General features: G+C 47.7%; 1 protein-coding gene across 1 annotated transcript; it reads left to right on the forward strand.

Moving 5' to 3' along the window:
* Positions 1-2,757: 2,757 nt before the first annotated feature.
* On the forward strand, positions 2,758-4,789 carry LOC124666619 (probable leucine-rich repeat receptor-like protein kinase At1g68400). The gene is made up of 2 exons (XM_047203962.1): positions 2,758-4,081; positions 4,173-4,789. Exons 1-2 carry the CDS (start codon positions 2,758-2,760, stop codon positions 4,787-4,789), a joined length of 1,941 nt encoding a protein of 646 aa, XP_047059918.1.
* Positions 4,790-21,476: the final 16,687 nt, after the last annotated feature.

The following is a 21,476-nucleotide window of genomic DNA, read 5'->3' on the forward strand; positions in this document are numbered from 1 at the left end:
CATATGGTTTTTCGTCCTTGCACGCTATTTATTTTATAGTACTCCCTCTGATCCATAATAAGTGTTGGTGGAACTAAAGTTCTACTGAATCACCGACACATTATGGATCTGAGGGGGTATTAAAATGTGCAAATTCTTAGATTCCTCACTTTCGTGTGATATTGAACCTGGAATCGCCTTGAAACCTCACTTAATGGCTCTTTGATCAAGTCATACGAATTTTGTAGGATTTCATTCCTTAGGAAAATTTCCAGTTTGTTTAATTTGTAGTATTACAAACTATATGATCTTTTTCCAAGGATTTTTTTTCCTTGAGTTCTACCTTATGAAGAACTCATTGTTTATGTGACGACTATGTCATCCCGATTCTATATTATTTTTTATATATTCATGCCTTTTAGAATCCTGGGAACAAAAGAGCCCCTAACATAATAAACTAGCAAAATGTATTAGAAAAGAAAATTAGTTTTAAGTGAATATGATCATTTTTTGAATCTTAGGTATCATCTTTTTTCTTTATAGGTCAGATGTAACAATGTTGTCCTGGAAGTGTGTGTGAACAGGGCACAAGAGAAATGCTCTTCTCCCGTGCACGCGCAAGGTTACGTGCATGTTTGTGCCGTCGATTCGCACTTTAAGATTTGTGCCATAGTGTTTCATCAAATATCATTAAGATTTATTATGTTTTAGGGCATATTGTTATGCAATGATACCTGATGATATAGTGCACGGGAGGTCCCGCGCACCGGACAATCGCTGGGTTCCGGGGTGAATAGTGAATACATGGGGAGCATTGCGCCTGCCGTGCCTTGTTCTCTAAACTCATTCGGACTAAGAGCATCTCCAGTCGCCTTCCCCAAAGTATCCTCCAAATCGCGTTGGATTGAGCGTTTGGGGGACGTGTTCGTGCTGCGTTTGGGGGATGTGTTCGTGCCGCGTTTGGGGGACGTCGCTCCCCAGCCGCGTCCCCCAAACGCCGCCCCCAAACATTAAAAATACTTTTTTTTAGTATTTTTATTTCAATTTTCACAAACTAATACATAATTGGGAACGTGGTTTACACGAAGACATAGTTTGGAACATGGTTTTCCACAAACTAATACATAGTTTGAACCATGGTGGACACAAATATAAAATATTGCAAAAAAAGTAAACCTAACTAGGTCGTGTATCGAAGGTTTCGTGTGTTCGCTGCCAAGAAAGAACACTCGAGGGCACCCAGTCACCCAAACTGGAAAATCCAGCGGGAGATGGTGCCTTTGTTGGTTCTACCGAGGAAGAAGAACAGACAGAGACCTCCGTGCACGTATTCGCTGCGAAGAAACAACACTCTTCATCAGTCGTCCTCCTCGTCAGTGCTATCGCCGTGGTAGTCCTGGCGGCAGCGCGTCTCGTCGAGACCTTGACGCTCATGTCCTTGTCGCCAAAGTAGGAGAACAGGAGGATGAAGCCGGCTTCGAGGCTGTGGTGGCGCGCGAACTTCTCCCAGCGATGTTGAGGTACATCTTGCCGCGCGCATCATAGATCACGTCGACGATCCACCGGTAGTAGCCGCACGAAGCCTCCCGCAGATGCATCGTGCGCGGGCGGTTGTCACCGGCGACGTACTCGGCGAAGGAGTAAGGTAGCCTCTGGATGCCGCGTGGTTCGCCCTTGAGGACGAGGACGAACTCGAACAGCACACCCGGCTCCACGTCCATCTCCGACGATGAAGACGACGGCGTGGCAGGCGATGGCGAGCGTGCAGCTCTGCCGCGGCCACGACCACGACCACGGCCGCGAGCTCGGCCTCCGCCTCTACCAGACATGGCGTCGACTCTTGTTGAGATGGTGGCGGCTAGGGTTGGGGAGAGAGGCGCTAGAGTTTGTGTGTGAGATGGACGATGAGAGGCGGCCCTTTTTATAGGCCGGAGGGAGGCGGGGGAGCGGTGGCGCTCATTAACACCGGCACGCAGAGCTAGGCGCGACGAGACGCGTCGCTGCGCCTCTGCGGGAACTCCACCGTCGCTGCGCGCCAATAACTTCCGTCGTGAGGTAGGCGACGGTTAGGTTAAAATTTATTGTGCCGCTGACTGGTCGGCCCCGCCACTCCCCGCCTTGCTTTTCGGTGTGTCCGGCGTCCCCGGTGCGTCCCTTGTGGGGCGGGGACGGGCTCGGGGCGTCGGACACCGTATCAGAGCGCGCCGGACAAAATTCGGCTTTGGGGGACGCGGCTGGAACCGTTTTTTGGTCCGACGCGCTTCAAATCTGTTTGGGGACGCTTTGGGGACGCTACTGGAGCTCTATCAGCCATCGCCAGGCTTTCAACAGTAATCACCAGCTATTCAGTGAGTGAATGCTGACCGGTGATCATTGCATCGTTTGGTCTTTTTCCCACTGCCATTGACGCAAACAAGACGCTAAATATGCCGCTGCCTGCTGTTTCTATGCGCAGATTTTAAGCAGAAACCGTCCGTTGCTCCGATGAGCGCTGTGCGTGCCCAGCAGTTTCCGCTCTCTCCCTGGAAGGACAAATGGGCTCACGCCGCTCACGTTCCCGCGCCACCATGCATCACCCCCGCGCCCTCCCCTCCTGGACCTCTCACATTAATCCTTCATCACGCACTCGGCCGTTGCACAATCAACTCCTCCGTCTCCCCATCGCTTGTGCTACCGTGGTCTGCGACGTACTCCATACATTCTGGCCATTCTCGATCAAACTCCTCCTTCAAACAGCTAGCTTTCCTCCATCTTATCATTTCTCTCTGCTTTTGTTTCATGGCACTACGCGTGCTCCCCATCATGCTGGCGCTCCTCGCAGCTGCCTGTGTCTCCTCACCTGTCCCGATCTCCGACGCCGTGGCTCTGCTCGGGTTCAAGTCCGCATGCGCCGGCCATGGCACCGCGGCGCTCGACTCCTGGACAGAGTCCTCCGATCCGTGCTCCGGCGAGTGGCGTGGAGTCACTTGCCAGCGGTCCTCCTCCCTCGCCCCCCCTCGTGTCCGTGGTATCGTTCTTGAAGGCCTCGGCCTCGGTGGCGATGCCGGCGCTCTCGCCGCGCTCGCGGATCTCCCGGCGCTCTCGTTCCTTAGCTTCAAGAACAACAACTTCACGGGATCGCTCCACGATGTGGACTTCTCCCCCGTGGCGCCGCACCTCAAGCTCCTCTACCTCTCCGGCAACGCCTTCTCGGGGCGGTTTCCCCTGTCCATCCTACGGCTCCGCCACCTGCGCCGCCTCGACCTCGCGGGCAATCGGCTCACCGGCGCGATTCCGCCCGAGATCGGCCGTCGCCTCCGCGCTCTCGTGACGCTGCGTCTCGCGCGCAATTCGTTCGTCGGCCCCCTGCCGACCTCTTTGGAAGCGATGACAATGCTTGTCGAGCTCAACGTCTCAGGCAACCACCTGAGCGGGCAGATTCCGAAACGCCTCGCGGCGGCCTTCCCCGCGTCGTCGTTTGCCGGCAACCCCGAGCTTTGCGGCGCCCCTATGCGTCGCCGGTGCAGCCGGCAGCAGCGGAGAGGCGATGGCGAGACAACGCGCGGACAGGTGGGGAGGAGGAGCTCCCGCTACCGGTGGATGGTGGTGATGATCATGGCGGCGGTGGGCGCGGCTGTCGCCACGCTGATCGCCACGGCGCTGTGCGCGGTGCTGTGGTGGAAGAAGAAGAAGAAGCCCGCGCCGCCGCGCGCCAGCTCGCGCACCAGCTCGACGTCGGCGTCGCGGGAGGAGACGGTGCGCTTCGACGGGTGCTGCGAGGAGTTCGACGTGAGGGCGCTCATGATGGGGGCCGCGGAGATGCTGGGCAAAGGCGCGGCCGCGACGACGTACCGCGTGTTCATGGCAGGCCAACACGACGTGGGCGACGACCACGCTGGGGTGGTGGAGAAGACGGAGGGCGAGGCGGTGGTGGTGAAGAGGCTGAGGAGGAGGGAGGGCGCCACCCGGGAGGACGAGAGGAGGCGGAGGGAGCTGGTGAGGGAGATGGGCTCGTGGCGGCACGCCAACATCGTCAACCTGCGCGCGTTCTACGCGTCGGCGGAGGAGCTTCTCCTCGTCTTCGACTACATCCCCCACGGCAGCCTCCACAGTCTCCTCCATGGTCAGTAGCCTCTCCGTCTCTCATCAGCCGTACGTCCAACTTGCAAACTTGTCACGTTATTATGGTTTCTAATGTCTGCACGACTGAGCAGAGAACCGGGGGCCGGCACGAGTCCCTCTGGACTGGCAGACGAGGCTGAAGCTGGCGCAGGACGCGGCGCAAGGCCTCGCCTACCTCCATGGCGCGTCCGGCTCCAGGCTCTCCCACCGGCACCTCACCTCCTCCAACATCCTCATTGATGCCGGCGGCAACGCGCGTGTCGCCGACTTCGCCATGCTCCAGCTGCTCGTGCCGGCACCACCTGAAAAGGCCCTGCAGAAGCAGGACGTGCGCGACTTCGGGGTCATCCTGCTGGAGATCCTCACGGGCCGGTCGCCGGAGGACGGCAAGGTGGACATGCCGCGGTGGGTGCGGACGGTGGTGCGGGAGGAGTGGACCTCCGAGGTGTTCGACATGGAGCTGCTGCGGAGCAGGGGCGCGGAGGATGAGATGGTGGCGCTCCTCCAGGTGGCGCTGCTCTGCGCCGCCGACGACCCGAAGGAGCGGCCGAGGATGGCGGTGGTGTCCAAGATGATCGAGGACATCAGGAACAGGGGGAGCAAGAGGAGCAAGTACTCTGCTTCTCCATCGCAGGCTGGATGTTCGTACGAGTCGTCTCCTTGCGTTTCAGAGGACACAACAAAGTCCACCACTGCCTCAAGCTCTTGAGACTTTATGCACTAGTCATCACGGAGCTGTGTGCTCGTTTCTGACATTTTTCTCAAACAATGTCGTCTCGAGAAACCATGTTGGCAAAGAACATGAATTATTTGCTATGAGCAACTGATAAAACGTTTGCACCAACCAGGAGGTGTACACTTGAATGTTAATGGACTGCACTAGCTTGAAATGTCTATTTTTAAATGCAGTTTACCTTTTGTCTCGCGATATATGTTGTCATGTGTCGAATATGATTACATCTCAAAAACAAGGAAAGGCTCGTAAACACTACAGTTGTCAGGTTTCTACCAATAACCTAAACTTTCACCCTAAAACTCGCATCACTCGAAGAACACCACCGCACCAAAATCGCCATGTGCTGCCACAACATGCTCGACTCTCTTCTATGTCTAATTTCTCCTCAACTTCCAAGCCTCCTGACTATATAATAGATTTGGGGTGAGTCTATGGCAGCCAGCTGCTTTTATTTTCACCAAACAGTCCAACCTTTTTCTTCTATAATACCAACACTTTTCACAAAAAATAACACAGGGGCGTTGTGTTCCGCTCCTCCTTGTTTTTGTTTTTTGACCACATGCATGCTTCATAACATCAAGGTTTGTAGATTGCGGATATCGTGCTTGCCACAGGATTTTCGCTCCTGCTTGTTTAGTCAATAATAAAAACGTTTGTAACCACAAAAAACAACGGTATGTTACGAAAAGTGCTTTTAGCGCACGAGCTCCAGTGCTCTCGCTTAGTTAAAAAATTGAAAAATATTTTTACAAGTTATAAAAAACCATGAAAATAATTCTGTAGATTACCAATGATACATCCCACAATCATGGAAAATCCCAATCCGAAATTAATTTTATTTTGACCTGGACAAAAATGACAAATTCTGATATATTTTGGAGATTTGAAAATGACTACTTAGATCTACAATTTTGTCATTTTTGTGTAGCTCAAAATATTAAGTATTTGAAGTTGTATTTTTTCCCGTTTGTGGGATATATCATTGACTATCTGTGGATTTTTTTCAGAATTTTTTACAACTCAAAACTATTATTTTAATTTTTTTTAAAACGAGATCACTGGTGCCCATGTGCACCAAATCTCTGTCCCGGTATGTTACTCCTAGTTTTGTCCAATTCTAGTCTGTGCCTGCGTGGGCCAAAACCAAGAAACAGACCAGGGAATAAGAAAAACAAGCCCATGTAACATCTTATCGACAAGATGTCGTACATGGCCACCTGACGAACGGAGAAATCAAGAGCAACAAAGAAGGAAGAAACCTGGGGCAGATGAAAACAACAGCAGGAAGATCCCATACTACTTAGCAGAAAGCAAAATAAAAATGTAAGGGGCAAAAACATCAGTTGATGGATTATTACAATGAAGGAGGTAGACCTGGATGGACCATGACGAAAACACTCACCTGCATCAATGTACATTTTTTTCGATAAGGGCATCAATGTACATACGTGTAGTCAATTACATATCCGACCAGCATACACCATATCTAGGCTAAAATGGTACATCAAAAAGGCCTTTGCATGAGAATAGGTGGGTAATGCAAATCAAGATGGATGAGCTTACCTTTGCGCACATTGAGCAATTTGTGGCACTTTGGACTCCTTCAAGCAATACACCTCGTTGAGGATATTGATCATGACATCATTTGGACCCTCTCGGTGAGGGTCAATACTCGGTGGCCTCCGCTTAAAAACCATAATTTTTGGCTCAAATTTCCAACCATATGAACATAATCATTTGGAAGATTTGGGCGCCTTAAAAGACCAAGTTCTTTGCATGGCTTCCCCTCCAAAATAGGCTTTGGACCGCTGATAGCACTACAAGAAAAGTTCTGATAGACAACGTCTCAAAATCGTCCGCTAAGGGGTATTTTTCGTCGCCTATGGGCCTAACCCGACGATATGGGTTCTGTTGTCGAAACTGCGTCGAGCAAAGTCCTACGACGATTTTTTCGGTCCGTCGCGCTTGGGCGCCCTTCCGCCACGGAAAATCGGACCGTTGCGAAGTGTTTCCGGGAGCCCGTTGACTGCCGACGTCATGCAAGCCGACACGTGGCGGACGCCGTTAATTGGCGGTTAACGGCGTTAACCGCCGAAACCCCGTGGTAGATGGTAGGCCCACACGAGGCCCGCCACGTCTTAAGCGGGCCGGCCCATTAAGTTTGCGGGCCGGGCCGGCGACTTAGTTTGACCGGTCAACTATATAGCTGGGCTGGTCCATTAGTTACGTGGGCCGGGCCTAACCTATAAGGTTGATCGGTCAAAACATTAATGGGCCGGCCCACTAAGCATGTGGGCCGGGCCGAATGCACTCGTTTGACCGGTCAACAGGGAAAGGGCCGGCCCACAAAACATGTGGGACCCACTTTCCTGTTATCGGGCCGGCCCATTTACCAAGTGGGGTCCACCTTAAAGCAAGTGGGCCGGCCCAATTAGCATGTGGGTCCCACTTTCCTGCTATCGGGCCGGCCCATTTAGTACGTGGGGTCCACATTAGATCAAATGGGCGGGCCAAAAGCACAGGTGGGTCCCACTTTCCTGCTAAAGGGCCGGCCCATTTAGTATGTGGGGTCCACCATATAGCAAGTGGGCCGGCCCAACAAGATAGTGGGCGGGCCAAAAGCACAGTGGGTCCCACTTTCCGTTAAAGGGCCGGCTATTTAGTATGTGGGGTCCACCATATAGCAAGTGGGCCGGCCCAACACGCAAGTGGGCCGGGCCAAAAACACGGGTGGGTCCCACTTTCCTCTTAAAGGGCCGGCCCATTTAGTATGTGGGGTCCACCATGTAGCAAGTGGGCCGGCCCAACAAGATAGTGGGCGGGCCAAAAGCACATGTGGGTCCCACTTTCTGTTAAAGGGCCGGCCCATTTAGAACGTAGGGTCCACCATATAGCAAGTGGGCCGGCCCAACAAGATAGTGGGCCGGGCCAAAAGCACAGTGGGTCCCACTTTCCTCTTAAAGGGCCGGCCCATTTAGTATGTGGGGTCCACCACAAAAGCAATTGGGTCGGCCCAACTAGTTAGTGGGCCGGCCCGGTAGTTTGTGGGGTCCACCTTATAGTAAGTGGGCCGGCCCAATTAGTGTGTGGGGTCCACCATATATCAAGTGGGTCGGCCCAATAAGTAAGTGGGCCAGCCCGTTTAGTTGCTGTTTATATGCCGGCATAATAGGCGCTTTAGGATTTTGCGGGCCGGCACATATGTGATTTCGCTTAATTGGGCCGTTTAAGGGATGGGAATTCGTGATTTAGATACTTAGAATATTGACGCAGCATTGATTTCTGTCGGATAGCCTCACTTACCACAAGCACCAAGGAAAAAATGCGCGAAAGAACTATAAAAACTAACTAAATATTACATCAGCTGCAAGGCTTTGAAAAAAATATTACAGAACCCAGCGAAATTGAATGGTAATTAAACCTAGCAATACAATGAAGCGATCCGGCAATCTTTTAAGTTGTCCATGCAGCACCTATATCTGAAACAAAGACATTACAAGTTAAGACAGCAACAATGGAAAGGCAAATACACTACAATATTGTTTGCCAAAGAATTTGGAAGTCATCATTTCGTCGTTATAACAAGATCATTGTAATGCGCACAATAAGCAAACAAAGAGTGCATGCCGCATACCAACGACCAATATAACGAGCATGTTAGAATGAAACGACGAGACTTACTACTCGTCGAGTCCCATGCAAACCAACATATTCGGGGAGTACAAAATTGGCATGAACAACATAGTAGCGAGGCTATAAATTTTGTAACAACGACCGAGCAAGATGAAGTTATGATGGCTACATCTACGGAGCGGGGAATGTAAACCAAACATAGTAGCGAGGCTATAAATTTTGTAACAACGACTGAGCAAGATGAAGTTACGATGGCAAAAGCTAAAGAGGAGGGAATGTGAACCAACATGTGCCAAGTGCAATTACTTCATTTTGGCCGTGAACTAAATAATACTCCTGAACTTATAGTGAAGGGGATGCAAATCAAGATGTTTCGGGATATAAACTTGTAATGAGCAACACATAGAGGATAGTTAATGTCTGGAGCTTAGGATGGACCGGATACGGAATATAGTGGGATCACCTGTGAACTTGTATAAGAGGGAATGCAAACCAATATGTTCAGCATTCCATATGTGAGTGTCATGCCAAGTCAGAGAAACAAGTCAATAATGCAGCTTTTCAAGAACAAGATGGCACGCAAAATTATTATCTAGTAATATGACAAGTTTATTTGTACTACAGGCTAGATAGCGAGTGATAGCATGCCAAACTAAGTCCTTACTTTGTTAGCTTACAATGAAGTAGATACAAAACAATGGCATCACTCGTAGTACGGGGAATGCAAGCCAACATGTTCATGGAGTAAAAAATTGGCACAAACAACATAGTAGCGAGGCCATAATTTTTGTAACAACGACCGAGCAAGATAAAGTTAAATGGCTAGATCTACAGAGCAGGCAATGTAAACCAAATATAGAAGTTACGATGCCAAAAGCTATAGAGCAGGGAATGCGAACCAACATGTGCAATTACTTAAAATTGGCCATGAACTAAATAATAGCAGATGTTACTATAATACCTATAATTTTTGTAACAACGACTAAGTAAGATAGAAGTTATGATGGCTACATCTACAGAGCAGGGAATGCAAACCAAAATGTTCAATCGCTTAAAGTTAGCAATGAACTAGAAAATAGCAAGGTGTTACGGTCATAGCTAGGAATGAACTAAAAGAGCTTCAGACAAACAAGCATCTGAACCCAGAACATGGCGCTAAAACAAGGGACTTACATTAGGAGAAGCACTCTGTGGGAGTCACAGCAGATCTTCCTGGGGTTGATAGATCCGGTGATGAAGTACGCAACATGTGCTACTTGGGGTTGGAGAGATGGCCATTACACTTCATGGTTACTCATCTCATCTGCAAAAACGTAACGGCGCGTCGTTAGCACAAACAAGTTCCCCCAAGATTAAACAAGAACTTGCGAGGCAAGCAATAGGAAAGCGACGAGTAGAAGAGTTTAGATCATGCGCGACGCCGGTGAAGCGGATCCGGTTCATGCACGGCGGTGTCGGTGAGCAAGATCCGATGCGGTGGACGACGGATCCGGCGAGCGGCTCCGGTGGGGTGGACGATACCGCAGGCTGAAGCGACTGCGGTAGACTGCTGGATGAGCATATGGTTTCGAGGTTCGGCGGGGATGATCCGGTCCGGTTGATGACGGCGTCGATGAAGCGGCTCCGGCAGGCAGCCGGATGACGAGGATCGCGAGGCCTCGGGTAGGCCAGGGAAGTCCGGTGGGGATGTTCCGGTGCGGTGGTCGTGGAGGTGGGAGAGAGGGACTTGGGAAGTTCCGGTGGGTGGTCTGAGGGAAATGAATTTTTTTTGGGAGGGTTTCCGGGCTAGGGAGGTGGTGATCGAAAAAATGACGGGCAGACCCCCCCCACCAACCGACTTTGTTGTCATCTCCACAGGGGTAGAATGGGAATTTGGAAGCGTGTGAAATTTTTGTATTTTGTGGGCGGGAAGTTTTGCCGCTATGAGATTTTGAATTTGGCTAAGGTCCAACTATAATGATAAAAAATTGTGAGACCGTACTAGTACCTCTGTTCATGGCCGAGTGCAAAATCAAATCATCATCACATTAAATACCGGTTACTACCATGATCATCATCTATCTTCTGGACAGAGATCCAGTGCCCCCACGTTCACAGGGCGCAGCGTGACCTGAGGCTTCCCATCCACCATTCGTTTCAATCCAACGGCGGGTAAAAAAACTCCAAAAAAAGAAAGTTGATTGTACATAGAGGATGACATGCGGGTCCCATGAGTCAGCAGCTTACTCAACGTTTCTAAGGCGGCAGGGGATCAAAAGAAAAAGGAAATAGCCAAAAATCAGAGGGTGAAAAAAAACCAAGAAAAGAAATTTTATAGTACATAGAGGATGACATGCGGGTCCCATGAGCCAGCGGGTTCCTCAACGTTTTCAAAGGCCGCTGGGGATCAAAAGAAAAAGGCAAATAGCCAGAAATTAGGGGTAAACAATAAATCCAACAAAGGAAAGGTTTATTGTTCATAGATGCTGACATGTGGGACCCATGAGCCAGCAGCGTCAAGGCAAGTGACCAAAAATCAGGTGTAAAAAAAATCCAAGAAAAGAAACTTTATTGTACATAAAGGATGACATGTGGGTCCCATGAGCCAGCACCTTACTCAACGTTTCAGAGGCGGCTTGAGATCGAAAGAAAAAGGAAAGTGACCAAATATCAGGAGCTAAAAATAATCCAAGAAATGAAACTTTTATTGTACATAGAGGTTGACATATGGGTCCCACTAATACAAGCTCTTTCGCTCGAAAATCTTGCAAGTTGATTGTACATAGAGGATGACATGCGGGCCCCATGTGTCAGCAGCTTACTCAATGTTTCCAAGGCGGCAGTGGATCAAAATAAAAGGAAATAGCCAAAATTAGAGGGTGAAAAATAAATCCAACAAAGGAGAGGTTTATTGTCCATGGAGGCTGACATCTGGGACCCACGAGCCAGCAGCGTCCTCTACGTTTAGAAGGCGACTGGGGATCGAAAGAAAAAAAGGAAAATAGCCAGAAATTAGGGGTACAAAATAACTCCAAGAAAGGAAATGTTTATTGTTCATAGAGGCTGACATGTGGGACCCATGATCCAGCAAAGTCTTCAACGTTTCAAAGGCGGCAGGGGATCAAAAGAAAAAGGAAGTAGCCGGAAATTAGGGGGAAAAAATAACTCCAAGAAAGGAAACTTTTATTGTTCATAGAGGATGACATGCGGGACCCATGCTCCAGCAGCTTCCTCAACGTTTCAAAGGCGGCATGAGATCGAAAGATAAGGCAAGTGACCAAATATCAAGACCCGAAAATAATCGAAGAAAGAAATTTTATTGTACATAGAGGATGACATGCGGGACCCATTTAGCGGCAGCGGCCTCAACGTTTCCAAGGCGGCAAGGGATCAAAAGAAAAAGGAAGTAGCCAGAAATCAGGGGGTCAAAACAAAATCCAAGAAAAGATATTTTTCAATTGGGCTGCATCTTGCCATCTGGGCCTTCGAACTATCGTGCTGGACGCCTTTTGACTCGTACAATTTCAGCCCACTACAAAACATGAAAGTCCTATGTTTCGCAAAAACAAAAAACAAGGAGATTCAACATATAAGTTTGTTTATGTAAAAATAAAGATTTAATTTATCCGTTTGCAAAGCTCAGAGCGAAATAATCAAGATATCACATGTTTCTTGTACGGGGAGGCCGACATCGGGGACCCATGAGCCGGCAGCGTCGTCAACGTTTTAAAGGCGGCAGGGGATGGAAAGAAAAAATAAACCAAAAATCAGTTGGTCAAAAATCCAAGAAAATAAACATTTATCGTTCTGAGAGGATGACATGCGGGACCCATGAGGCAGCAGCATCCTCAACGATTCCAAGGCGGCAGGGGATCAAAAGAAAAAAATGAAATATCCAGAAATTAATTAGGGGTTCAAAATAAATCCATCAAAGGAAAGTTGTATTGTTCATAGAGGATGACATGTGGGACCGACCTGCCAACAGCGTTCTCATCGTTTCAAAGGGGGCAGGAGATCAAAAGAAAAAGGCAAGTAGCCAAAAATTAGGGGTAAAAAATAACTCCAAGAAAGGAAACTTTTATTGTTCGTAGAGGATGACATGCGGGACCCATGAGCCAGCAGCTTACTTAAAGTTTCAAAGGCGGCATGAGATCGAAAGAAAAAGGCAAGTGACAAAATATCAGGAGCCAAAGATAATCCAAGAAAAGAAACTTTATTTACATAGAGGATGACATGCGGGTCCCATTTTGCAGCAGCGATCCCAACGTTTCATATGCGGCTTGAGATCAAAACAAAAAGAAAGTAGCCAGAAATTAGGGGGTCAAAAAAAATCCAAGAAAATAAAGTTGATGGACATAGAGGATGACATGCGGGTCCCATGAGCTAGCAGCTTACTCAACGTTTCCAAGGCGGCAGGGGATCAAAAGAAAAAGGAAATAGCCAAAAATCAGAGGGTGAAAAAAAACAAAGAAAATGAACTTTTATAGTACATAGAGGATGACATGCGGGTCCCATGAGCCAGCAGGTTCCTCAACGTTTCAAACGTGGCATGAGATCGAAAGAAAAAGGCAAGTGACCAAATATGAGGAGCCAAAAATAATTCAAGAAAAAAAAGTTTTACAGTACATAGAGGATGACATGCGGGTCCCATGATCCTGCAGGTTCCTCAACGTTTCAAACGTGGCATGAGATCGAAAGAAAAAGGCAAGTGACCAAATATCAGGAGCCAAAAATAATTCAAGAAAAGAAACTTGATTGTACATAGAGGATGACATGCGGGTCCCATTTAGCAGCAGCGGTCTCACCGTTTGAGAGGCTGCGCGGGATCGAAAGAAAAAGGCAAATGACCAAATATCAGGAGCCAAAAATAATTCAAGAAAAGAAATTTTATTGTACATAGAGGATGACATGCGGGTCCCATTTTGCAGCAGCGGTCTCAACGTTTCCAAAGCGGCACAGAACCAAAAGAAAAATGAAGTAGCCAGAAATCAGGGGGTGAAAAAAATCCAAGAAGAAAGATTTCAATTGGGCTGCATCTGGACATCTGGGCCTTCGAACTATCCTGCTTGGCCTTTTGACTCGCACAATTTTAGCCCACTCCAAAACAGGAAAGTTCCGAATTTTCTAAAAAAAACAGGAAAGTCCTATGCTTCGCAAAGACAAAAAAACAAGGAGATTCAACATACAAGTTTTTTTATGTAAAAATAAAGATTTAATTATCCGTTTGATATAGCTCAGAGCGCAATACACTGTTTATTGTCTGCAAAATAATCAAGATATCATATGTTTCTTGTACGGGGAGGCTGACATCGGGGACCCATGAGCCAGCAGCGTCGTCAACGTTTTAAAGGCGGCAGCGGATGGAAAGAAAAAATAAACCAAAAATATGTTGGTACAAAGTCCAAGAAAAGAAACATTTTCGTTCTAAGAGGATGACATGCGGGACCCATGAGGCAGCAGCATCCTCAGCGTTTATTGTTCATAGAGGCTGACATGTGGGACCCGTGAGCCAGCAGCGTTCTCAACGTTTTAAAGGCGGCAGGAGATCGAAAGAAAAAATTAGCCAAAAATCATTTGGTAAACAAAATCCAAGAAAAGAAATATTTACCGTTCTGAGAGGATGACATGCGGGACCCATGAGGCAGCAGCATCCTCAACGATTCCAAGGCGGCAGGGGATCAAAGGAAAAAAAGGAAATATCCCGAAATTAATTAGGGGTTCAAAATAAATCCATCAAAGGAAATTTTTATTGTTCACAGAGGATGACATGTGGGACCGACCTACCAACAGCGTCCTCATCGTTTCAAAGGGGGCAGGAGATTAAAAGAAAAAGGCAAATAGCCAGAAATTAGGGGTCAAAAATAACTCCAAGAAAGGAAACTTTTATTGTTTGTATAGGATGACATGCGGGACCCATGAGCCAGCAGCTTACTCAACGTTTCAAAGGCGGCATGAGATCGAAAGAAAAAGGCAAGTGGCAAAATATCAGGAGCCAAAGACAATCCAAGAAAAGAAACTTTATTGTACATAGATGATGACATACGGGTCCCAATTAGCAGCAGCGGTCTCAACGTTACAAATGCGGCTTGAGATCAAAAGAAAAAGAAAGTTGATTGTACATAGAGGATGACATACGGGTTCCATGAGTCAGCAGCTTACTCAACGTTTCCAAGGCGGCAGGGGATCAAAAGGAAAAGGAAATAGCCAAAAATCAGAGGGTGAAAAAAACCCAAGAAAATAAACTTTTATAGCACATAGAGGATGACATGCGGGTCCCATGAGCCAACAGGTTCCTCAACGTTTCAAACGTGGCATGAGATCGAAAGAAAAATGCAAGTGACCAAATATCAGGAGCCAAAAATAATTCAAGAAAAGAAACTTGAGTGTACATAGAGGATGACATGCGGGTCCCATTTAGCAGCAGCGGTATCACCGTTTGAGAAGCGGCAGGGGATCGAAAGAAAAAGGCAAGTGATCAAATATGAGGTGCCAAAAAAATCCAAGAAAAGAAAGTTTTATAGTACATAGAGGATGACATGCGGGTCCCATGAGCCTGCAGGGTCCTCAACGTGGCATGAGATCGAAAGAAAAATGCAAGTGACCAAATATCAAGAGCCAAAAATAATTCAAGAAAAGAAACTTGATTGTGCATAGAGGATGACATGCGGGTCCCATTTAGCAGCAGCGGTATCACCGTTTGAGAGGCAGCACGGGAGCGAAAGAAAAAGACAAGTGACCAAATATAAGGTTCCAAAAAAAATCCAAGAAAAGAAAGTTTTATAGTACATAGAGGATGACATGCGGGTCCCATTTAGCAGACAGCGGTCTCACCGTTTGAGAGGCGGCAGGGGATCGAAAGAAAAAGGTAAGTGACCAAATATGAGGTGCCAAAAAAATCCAAGAAAAGAAAGTTTTATAGTACATAGAGGATGACATGCGGGTCCCATTTAGCAGCAGCGGTATCACCGTTTGAGAGGCGGCAGGGAATCGAAAGAAAAAGGCAAGTGACCAAATTTGAGGTGCCAAAAAAAACTCCAAGAAAAGAAAGTTGATTGCTCATAGAGGATGACATGCGGGTCCCAATTAGCAGCAGCGGTGTCAACGTTTCCAAGGCGGTAAGGGATCAAAAGAAAAAGGAAGTAGCCAGAAATCAGGGGGTAAACAAAATCCAAGAATAGAAAGAATTTTGGTTCATAGAGGATGACATGCGGGACCCATGATCCTGCATCGTAAACGGCTCGATCGGAGAGCGTTGAACGAGATGGCGCGATCGAGAAAAAAAACAGTGCCAGAGAGGCTGTCATCTGGGCCCTACATCCCTCGGCGGTGCGGATTTGCGTTGACTCGGCCGGCGAACCCGAGAATTCGAGATGCACCACATCCCGGGCCACCATACGCAACGTTTTGGCCGTTTTCGTCGGGCTAGGTGGCCTCAAAAACGAGAAAAAAACGTTTTGACATGCACAACGAACAGACCCAAAATCGTCGGCCATGGTACACCAGCAACCACGGCGCGACTTCAACTTCGTCGGCCATGGCAACTTTTCTTGTAGTGTAGATTGGAGAGAAGAGGGTAGCCAAATTGTGGATTGTTCCCTTTATGCAAAAGAACCACATAATCGGCGGCACACTTGTTCACGCATTGCCGCTACACCGTTAGACTACATGACTTGATCAATAAGTTGCTTGGGATTTTTTCTATTGATGTTCAAGATTGGGCAAGTATATATGTTGCTTGAGAATTGGTGGCTTCGTATGACCGGCTCACCTTCACCAAATCGAAAAGCAATGGGCTCCCTCACTTTAATAGTAACTTGGGAGATTTGAAACGAAAGAAATGCAAGAACCTTCCATAACAAGCAAGCTAATCCGATGATGATATTTAAAAATATATCAAGAAAGAGGCAAACCTTTGGGTGGCCTTGGGAGCTAAATGTTTGAGTGAAATAATGCCAGGAGAGTAATCCATGGTGTATCCACTTTTAAAGCCTTTGTTGTAATTTGCAAAACTACTTTTCAATTAATTGAATGGGGCAAATCTTTTGCCTCAATTTTAAAAACAAATGTAGTCTAAAATACCTAGCAAATTTCATGTAGGATAAAAAATTGTATATGCCACCCTAAATTCATGTAAACGGTTTTGACCTGAAAAAACATGTATATCCTAATGTAAATTTTCATGTGTATACACTGTGACACCCTAGTAATTTGAGGGTAGATAAAACTTTTGTGTATACCGTTATGATTATTAGGTACATACAATGTAAAAAGTTAGTAATTACGTATAGAAAAACTGTGGATATATCATTTTAATTGTCATGTAGAATAAACTTATGTTAATACTGTTGTATTTATCACACATACACAATGTAGTAAAGCCCCAAAACATAAAAGGCCCAACCCATGAAATGAAGCCGAAGAAAAAGGTCAACCGCATAGCGCAGCTGGCCTGTGCCGCAAGCGCCTGGTATGTAAGACCCATTAGGAAAGACAGTGTGGTGGAAGAAACACAAATAGGACAGATTTGTCCAGAACTCGTTGTTTGGCTCTGATGTTCACATGAACTTATTTTGATTCCCATCGACCAATATATGGAGTGCGAGCCGATTGGCAAATGCAAGCACCTCACCTAGAGCCTTAGTGTAAGGTTGGGACCGACATCTCCAAGCCAGGCTCCTAGTAGCGCTTGCACCGTCCGAAATTTGAGAACTTCCTTGCTCACCACGATGAAGAGGTAAGGATGAGAATCTCTAATCCATCTCTCATCTAGCCTCTTATCCAACCAAAAGAGTGTAGTTACCTATCTCTCAGCTGCAATGTACTGGTCACGCTAAAGATTTGTTTGGAGGGGCATGGATGTTGAACTCCTGCCACGGCCTGGTAGCATCCTTGCGAGTCAACCACAACCATATGGTCCGAAGAGCTAAGTTTATCAGACGGATATTAGAATATCAAGACTGTTGCATTGCTTATGTGCAATACCACCTTAGTTTCTTAACATAAGACATTTTGGTAGTCTACTTTAAAGTGCTAAAATACCTTGTAATTGAAAATAGAGAAAGTATATACATAGTCTCAATTCAGAGGTTCACGATAGCATTTTCTTTTTTGGATATTTAGATCGAGGCCATCCAAACAACAAGGCCGGTCACTGTGACATGACATCGGATGAACTAAACGCAGAATATCCAAACACTTTGGGACACAATGAACTTCCAGAAATATCGCGAAGTTTTAAAATTCTACAATATTGAACACAAATATCGTCCCCCAAAATTTGGCCACCTTACGTGTGTTCTTCATTTTGTTGCTCCTAATTCTCGAGATGACGTGCCTCTATTGCCTTCCTGTTTTTATTGAGAATGTTATCACTCCACTTGGTTAACGCAAGCTTTTCCTCTGTTCTTCAATATACTGTGTATTTTGTGTGTGAGACCACGTCACCACTGGTTATACCTCTGTCCGATGTACAGTATTTTGTTTGTTTGTTGGTGACCACTGTACAAAATCCTTTGTTTGTTCCATCAATAATCTGACACCACTCGATACTTCCACTAGCCACTGTCCATATCGTTTGTTGTTTGTTCGTTAAACAATAGAACTTGCCGATTTGCTATCACCGCAACATTTTAGTACTCCTACTTCCGCAAACAACAGGCCCGGTTTAGTGAAACTCGAACCGTATGATTTTGGAATTGACATTCTCTTAATACACTAAGAGCATCTACAGTCGCGTCCCCCAAAGCGTCCCCCGAACCGTGCTAGATCGAACGTTTGGGGACGTGTTTTGTTCGTGCCGTCTTTGGGGGACGTCGCTCCCCAGTCGCGTCCCCCAAACGCCTCTCCCAAATGAATATTGGTGCACGAAAATAAAGGTTTTCATTAAATTTTGATTATATATTACAAAGTTTGAATGAAAACGGCTAGATTTCATCTAAACCTAGACTACTGACCGCCCGGCGGTGCGTTCGACGGTCCCGCCCCGTCGTCGCCTCCCCTACGCCGCAGCTCCTCCTGCGCGCGCCTCCTCTCCTTGCGTTGGGCGGTGGCCAGACGCCGCCGCTCCAGCCCGCGCGTCCTCCTCCGCCCTCCCCTGCTGCGCCGCCTGGAGGGAGAGCTCGACGGCGCGACGAATCTGCTCCTCTTCGCGGGCACGGGCGTCGTCCTGGAGCTTCTTCTCCGACTCGAAGGATTCGACGAGCGCGCGTTGCTGATCGGCCGTCTCGTCCGGGTGCGGCCCGTCGTCGTCGGACCACTCGAACTCGTCGTCGTTGTCGTCGTCCACCTCGGTCTCCTCCGCCTCGGCCTCCTCCTCCTCCATTGGCGCCTCCTCCTCCACATCTGTTGGCGCCTCCATCATCATCGACGCCAACACGTCGGCCTCCGCCGCCAACTGGTCCGCCCGCCTCCCCCTGCTGACGCTCCTCTGCCGCCAGCTGCTGCTGGCGCTCGATCGACTCCTGCCGCCGGCGCTCGATCGCCTCCCGCCGTTCACGGTACATCGCATCCCGCTCAACGCGTCGGCGCCGGCGCTCGTCAACCCACTGCTGCTCCATCTCCTCCGTCCGGCGCCGGCGCGCCTCTTCTCCCGCCGAGGCGTCGAACGCCGCAACAGTGTCGCACTGCTGCTCGTGCCATGCTGCTGCCGCCGCGGCCTCGTCAGCAGCGGGGCCATGGGCGCAGAACGTCGCTAGATCCCCCGCCTGCGCCGCCTCACGCTGCTGGTGGACCTGCTGCTCCATTGCCTCCCGCCGCTGCTGACGGTGTGCACGCCACCGCTCTTCCCGGGCCGCGGGGTCGGTGTCGACCTGCGATTCCGGGACTGCAAGTGGAGGAGACGGCGGGAAGTGGCCAGCGCCGGGGCGGTTCGCCATTGGCACTGGTGGTGGAGGAGATGGCGGTCGAGCGACGAGGGCTGTGTTTGTTGCCGGCGGGTGTGGTGGCTACCATTGAGCCGGGAGACCTTTTATAAACGCCGACGTCGGGAAGAAAGCGCGGGAACAGGCGAGAAGAGGCGGGAAGATCGCGCGGAAACGGGCGGTGGCGTGCGAACGCCGGCTACGCGTGGAGGCAGCGCAGCACCGACGAGACGTCTCGCCTGCCCCTCCGTTGCCATTAAGGCAAAGATGCCGCCGTGTGTCACTGCGCGAATAACTTCCGTCGCGAGGTAGGCGACGGTTAGGTTAAAATTAACTGTGTCGCTGACGGGTCGGCCCCGCCACTGTAATAACCCAGAACATAGGAACAACGAAGGGTAGATTTAGAAATGGGATGTGCATTTCATCGCAAAACGGGGGAAATTTTCGCGCCTTATTGCAACTAAACCTAAGAGGGATCGAGGTTCTCTCTCATTTTGCAATTAGGGTTAGGCAATGTGAGTTAGGGAAATTTCGACATGATCTCTTTTGTATCTGATTGATTTGGGGTATGATTGCATTTGACAACTGTTAATAAATTTAACAATAAGCATCACACAATATAAATATGAATTCACAATTCAAACACAACTTATGAAATCAAATGACTTTGAATTACACATTGAATATTAAGTACAATATTTAATTCAACACAGAATACAATGTCTTTACAATAATTTTTGATACAAGAATTGAGGAATAATAAACATAAATGAAAAAGGAAAATTACAAGTTTGACCTAAACTAAAACCTAGACTAAATGACTTGAAGATTATCTTCTGGTCATATTCAACTTCAAACCTGCAAAATAGAATCACAAGTGCTAGCCAGAATGTTAGTGTTAGAAATTCAGTTTGGACAGAGTGAAAAACATCACAGAAATTCAGTTTGGACAGAGTACACTGTCACTGCACACTTGTGCTTGTCCAAAACCTGGACAGCACAAGATAGGATCAGGCAGACCAAAACTGAGCACCACAGAGGGCTCAAGTTTCAGCATATGAGAGCTTGTGCTGGGCAAGTCACAGCAAGGCAATGCAAGAGCTGAGTCACAAAGCAAGCCAGGCTTGTGCGTCATGGCCAGAATAGAAGTAGGGATCATATAAAAGGAACACAAACCCTAGAATCATGACAGTCGACCAGATAGGATAATTCACCAGGTAAGGGTGAAGCTAGAGCAGCACAAAGTTCATCCAGTTCTTGTCCAAGAACAGAACCAACACACACAACCACTCACCCACCAGAAATCATGGTGACCTAGAAGATCAACCAGGATCTGGAGGTGAAGGGCTATGCACAAACCACAAGTCTGCAACAACAAAACATTTCATTCTAGGAGCTGGAACAAGGTATACCAAGTTCCTGGAGAGATCCAATGGATCTGATCCATAAAATATGCATGACACAGTCATGGGGTGAGCAGATGCTCAACAGGGTGAATCATCACTTGGTTTTCACCAAGGGATCACTGCTAGTCTAAAAAGAGCCACCAAAATAGAAACCATCCAGATACAGATCTTGTGCACAGAAGCAAGATCTGATGCACAGATAGCACCAGTAGAGGTATTGCCATGATTAGCAGCTAGTATAGACTACACAGAAAATCCTAGGCACATAACCATCAGTAAAACCCTAGATTTCATCACAGGCAAGCATATTGGCATTCATACTTGGTATGATTCCCAAACATGCAAGCAAAGTTGAGTAGTCCACAAGATCCAACCAAATAGGTGAGCAACCAATCAGTAGCAAGGCTACTGAGGTCACATCACACTTAGCACCAGTTAAAGTAAAGCCAACTATAGAACATCATCATCCAGAATTGGATTCAGATTCATTTGCTTGTTAAATCATCATGAACAACAAATTCATCTACAAGCAAATAATTTAAATCATCACTGCATAAGCAGTTCATCATAATTAATTTATTCAAGCATGAATATATCACAGATCCATGCTAAGTAATGACAGTAGCATACTGTAAGGCAACACAGTACAATCACTGCATCATAGCCACTGGATCAAGTCCAGTAAGCTAGAGTAAGCAACAGCACATGTATGCAGTAGCATAGTGATGCTTGAGCATCAGCATCAACAAGGAAAATGCTTCACTTAGTCACAGAATTAAACAA

This window comes from Lolium rigidum, chromosome 6, assembly GCF_022539505.1.
Source record: "Lolium rigidum isolate FL_2022 chromosome 6, APGP_CSIRO_Lrig_0.1, whole genome shotgun sequence".
Taxonomy (NCBI): Eukaryota; Viridiplantae; Streptophyta; class Magnoliopsida; order Poales; family Poaceae; genus Lolium; species Lolium rigidum.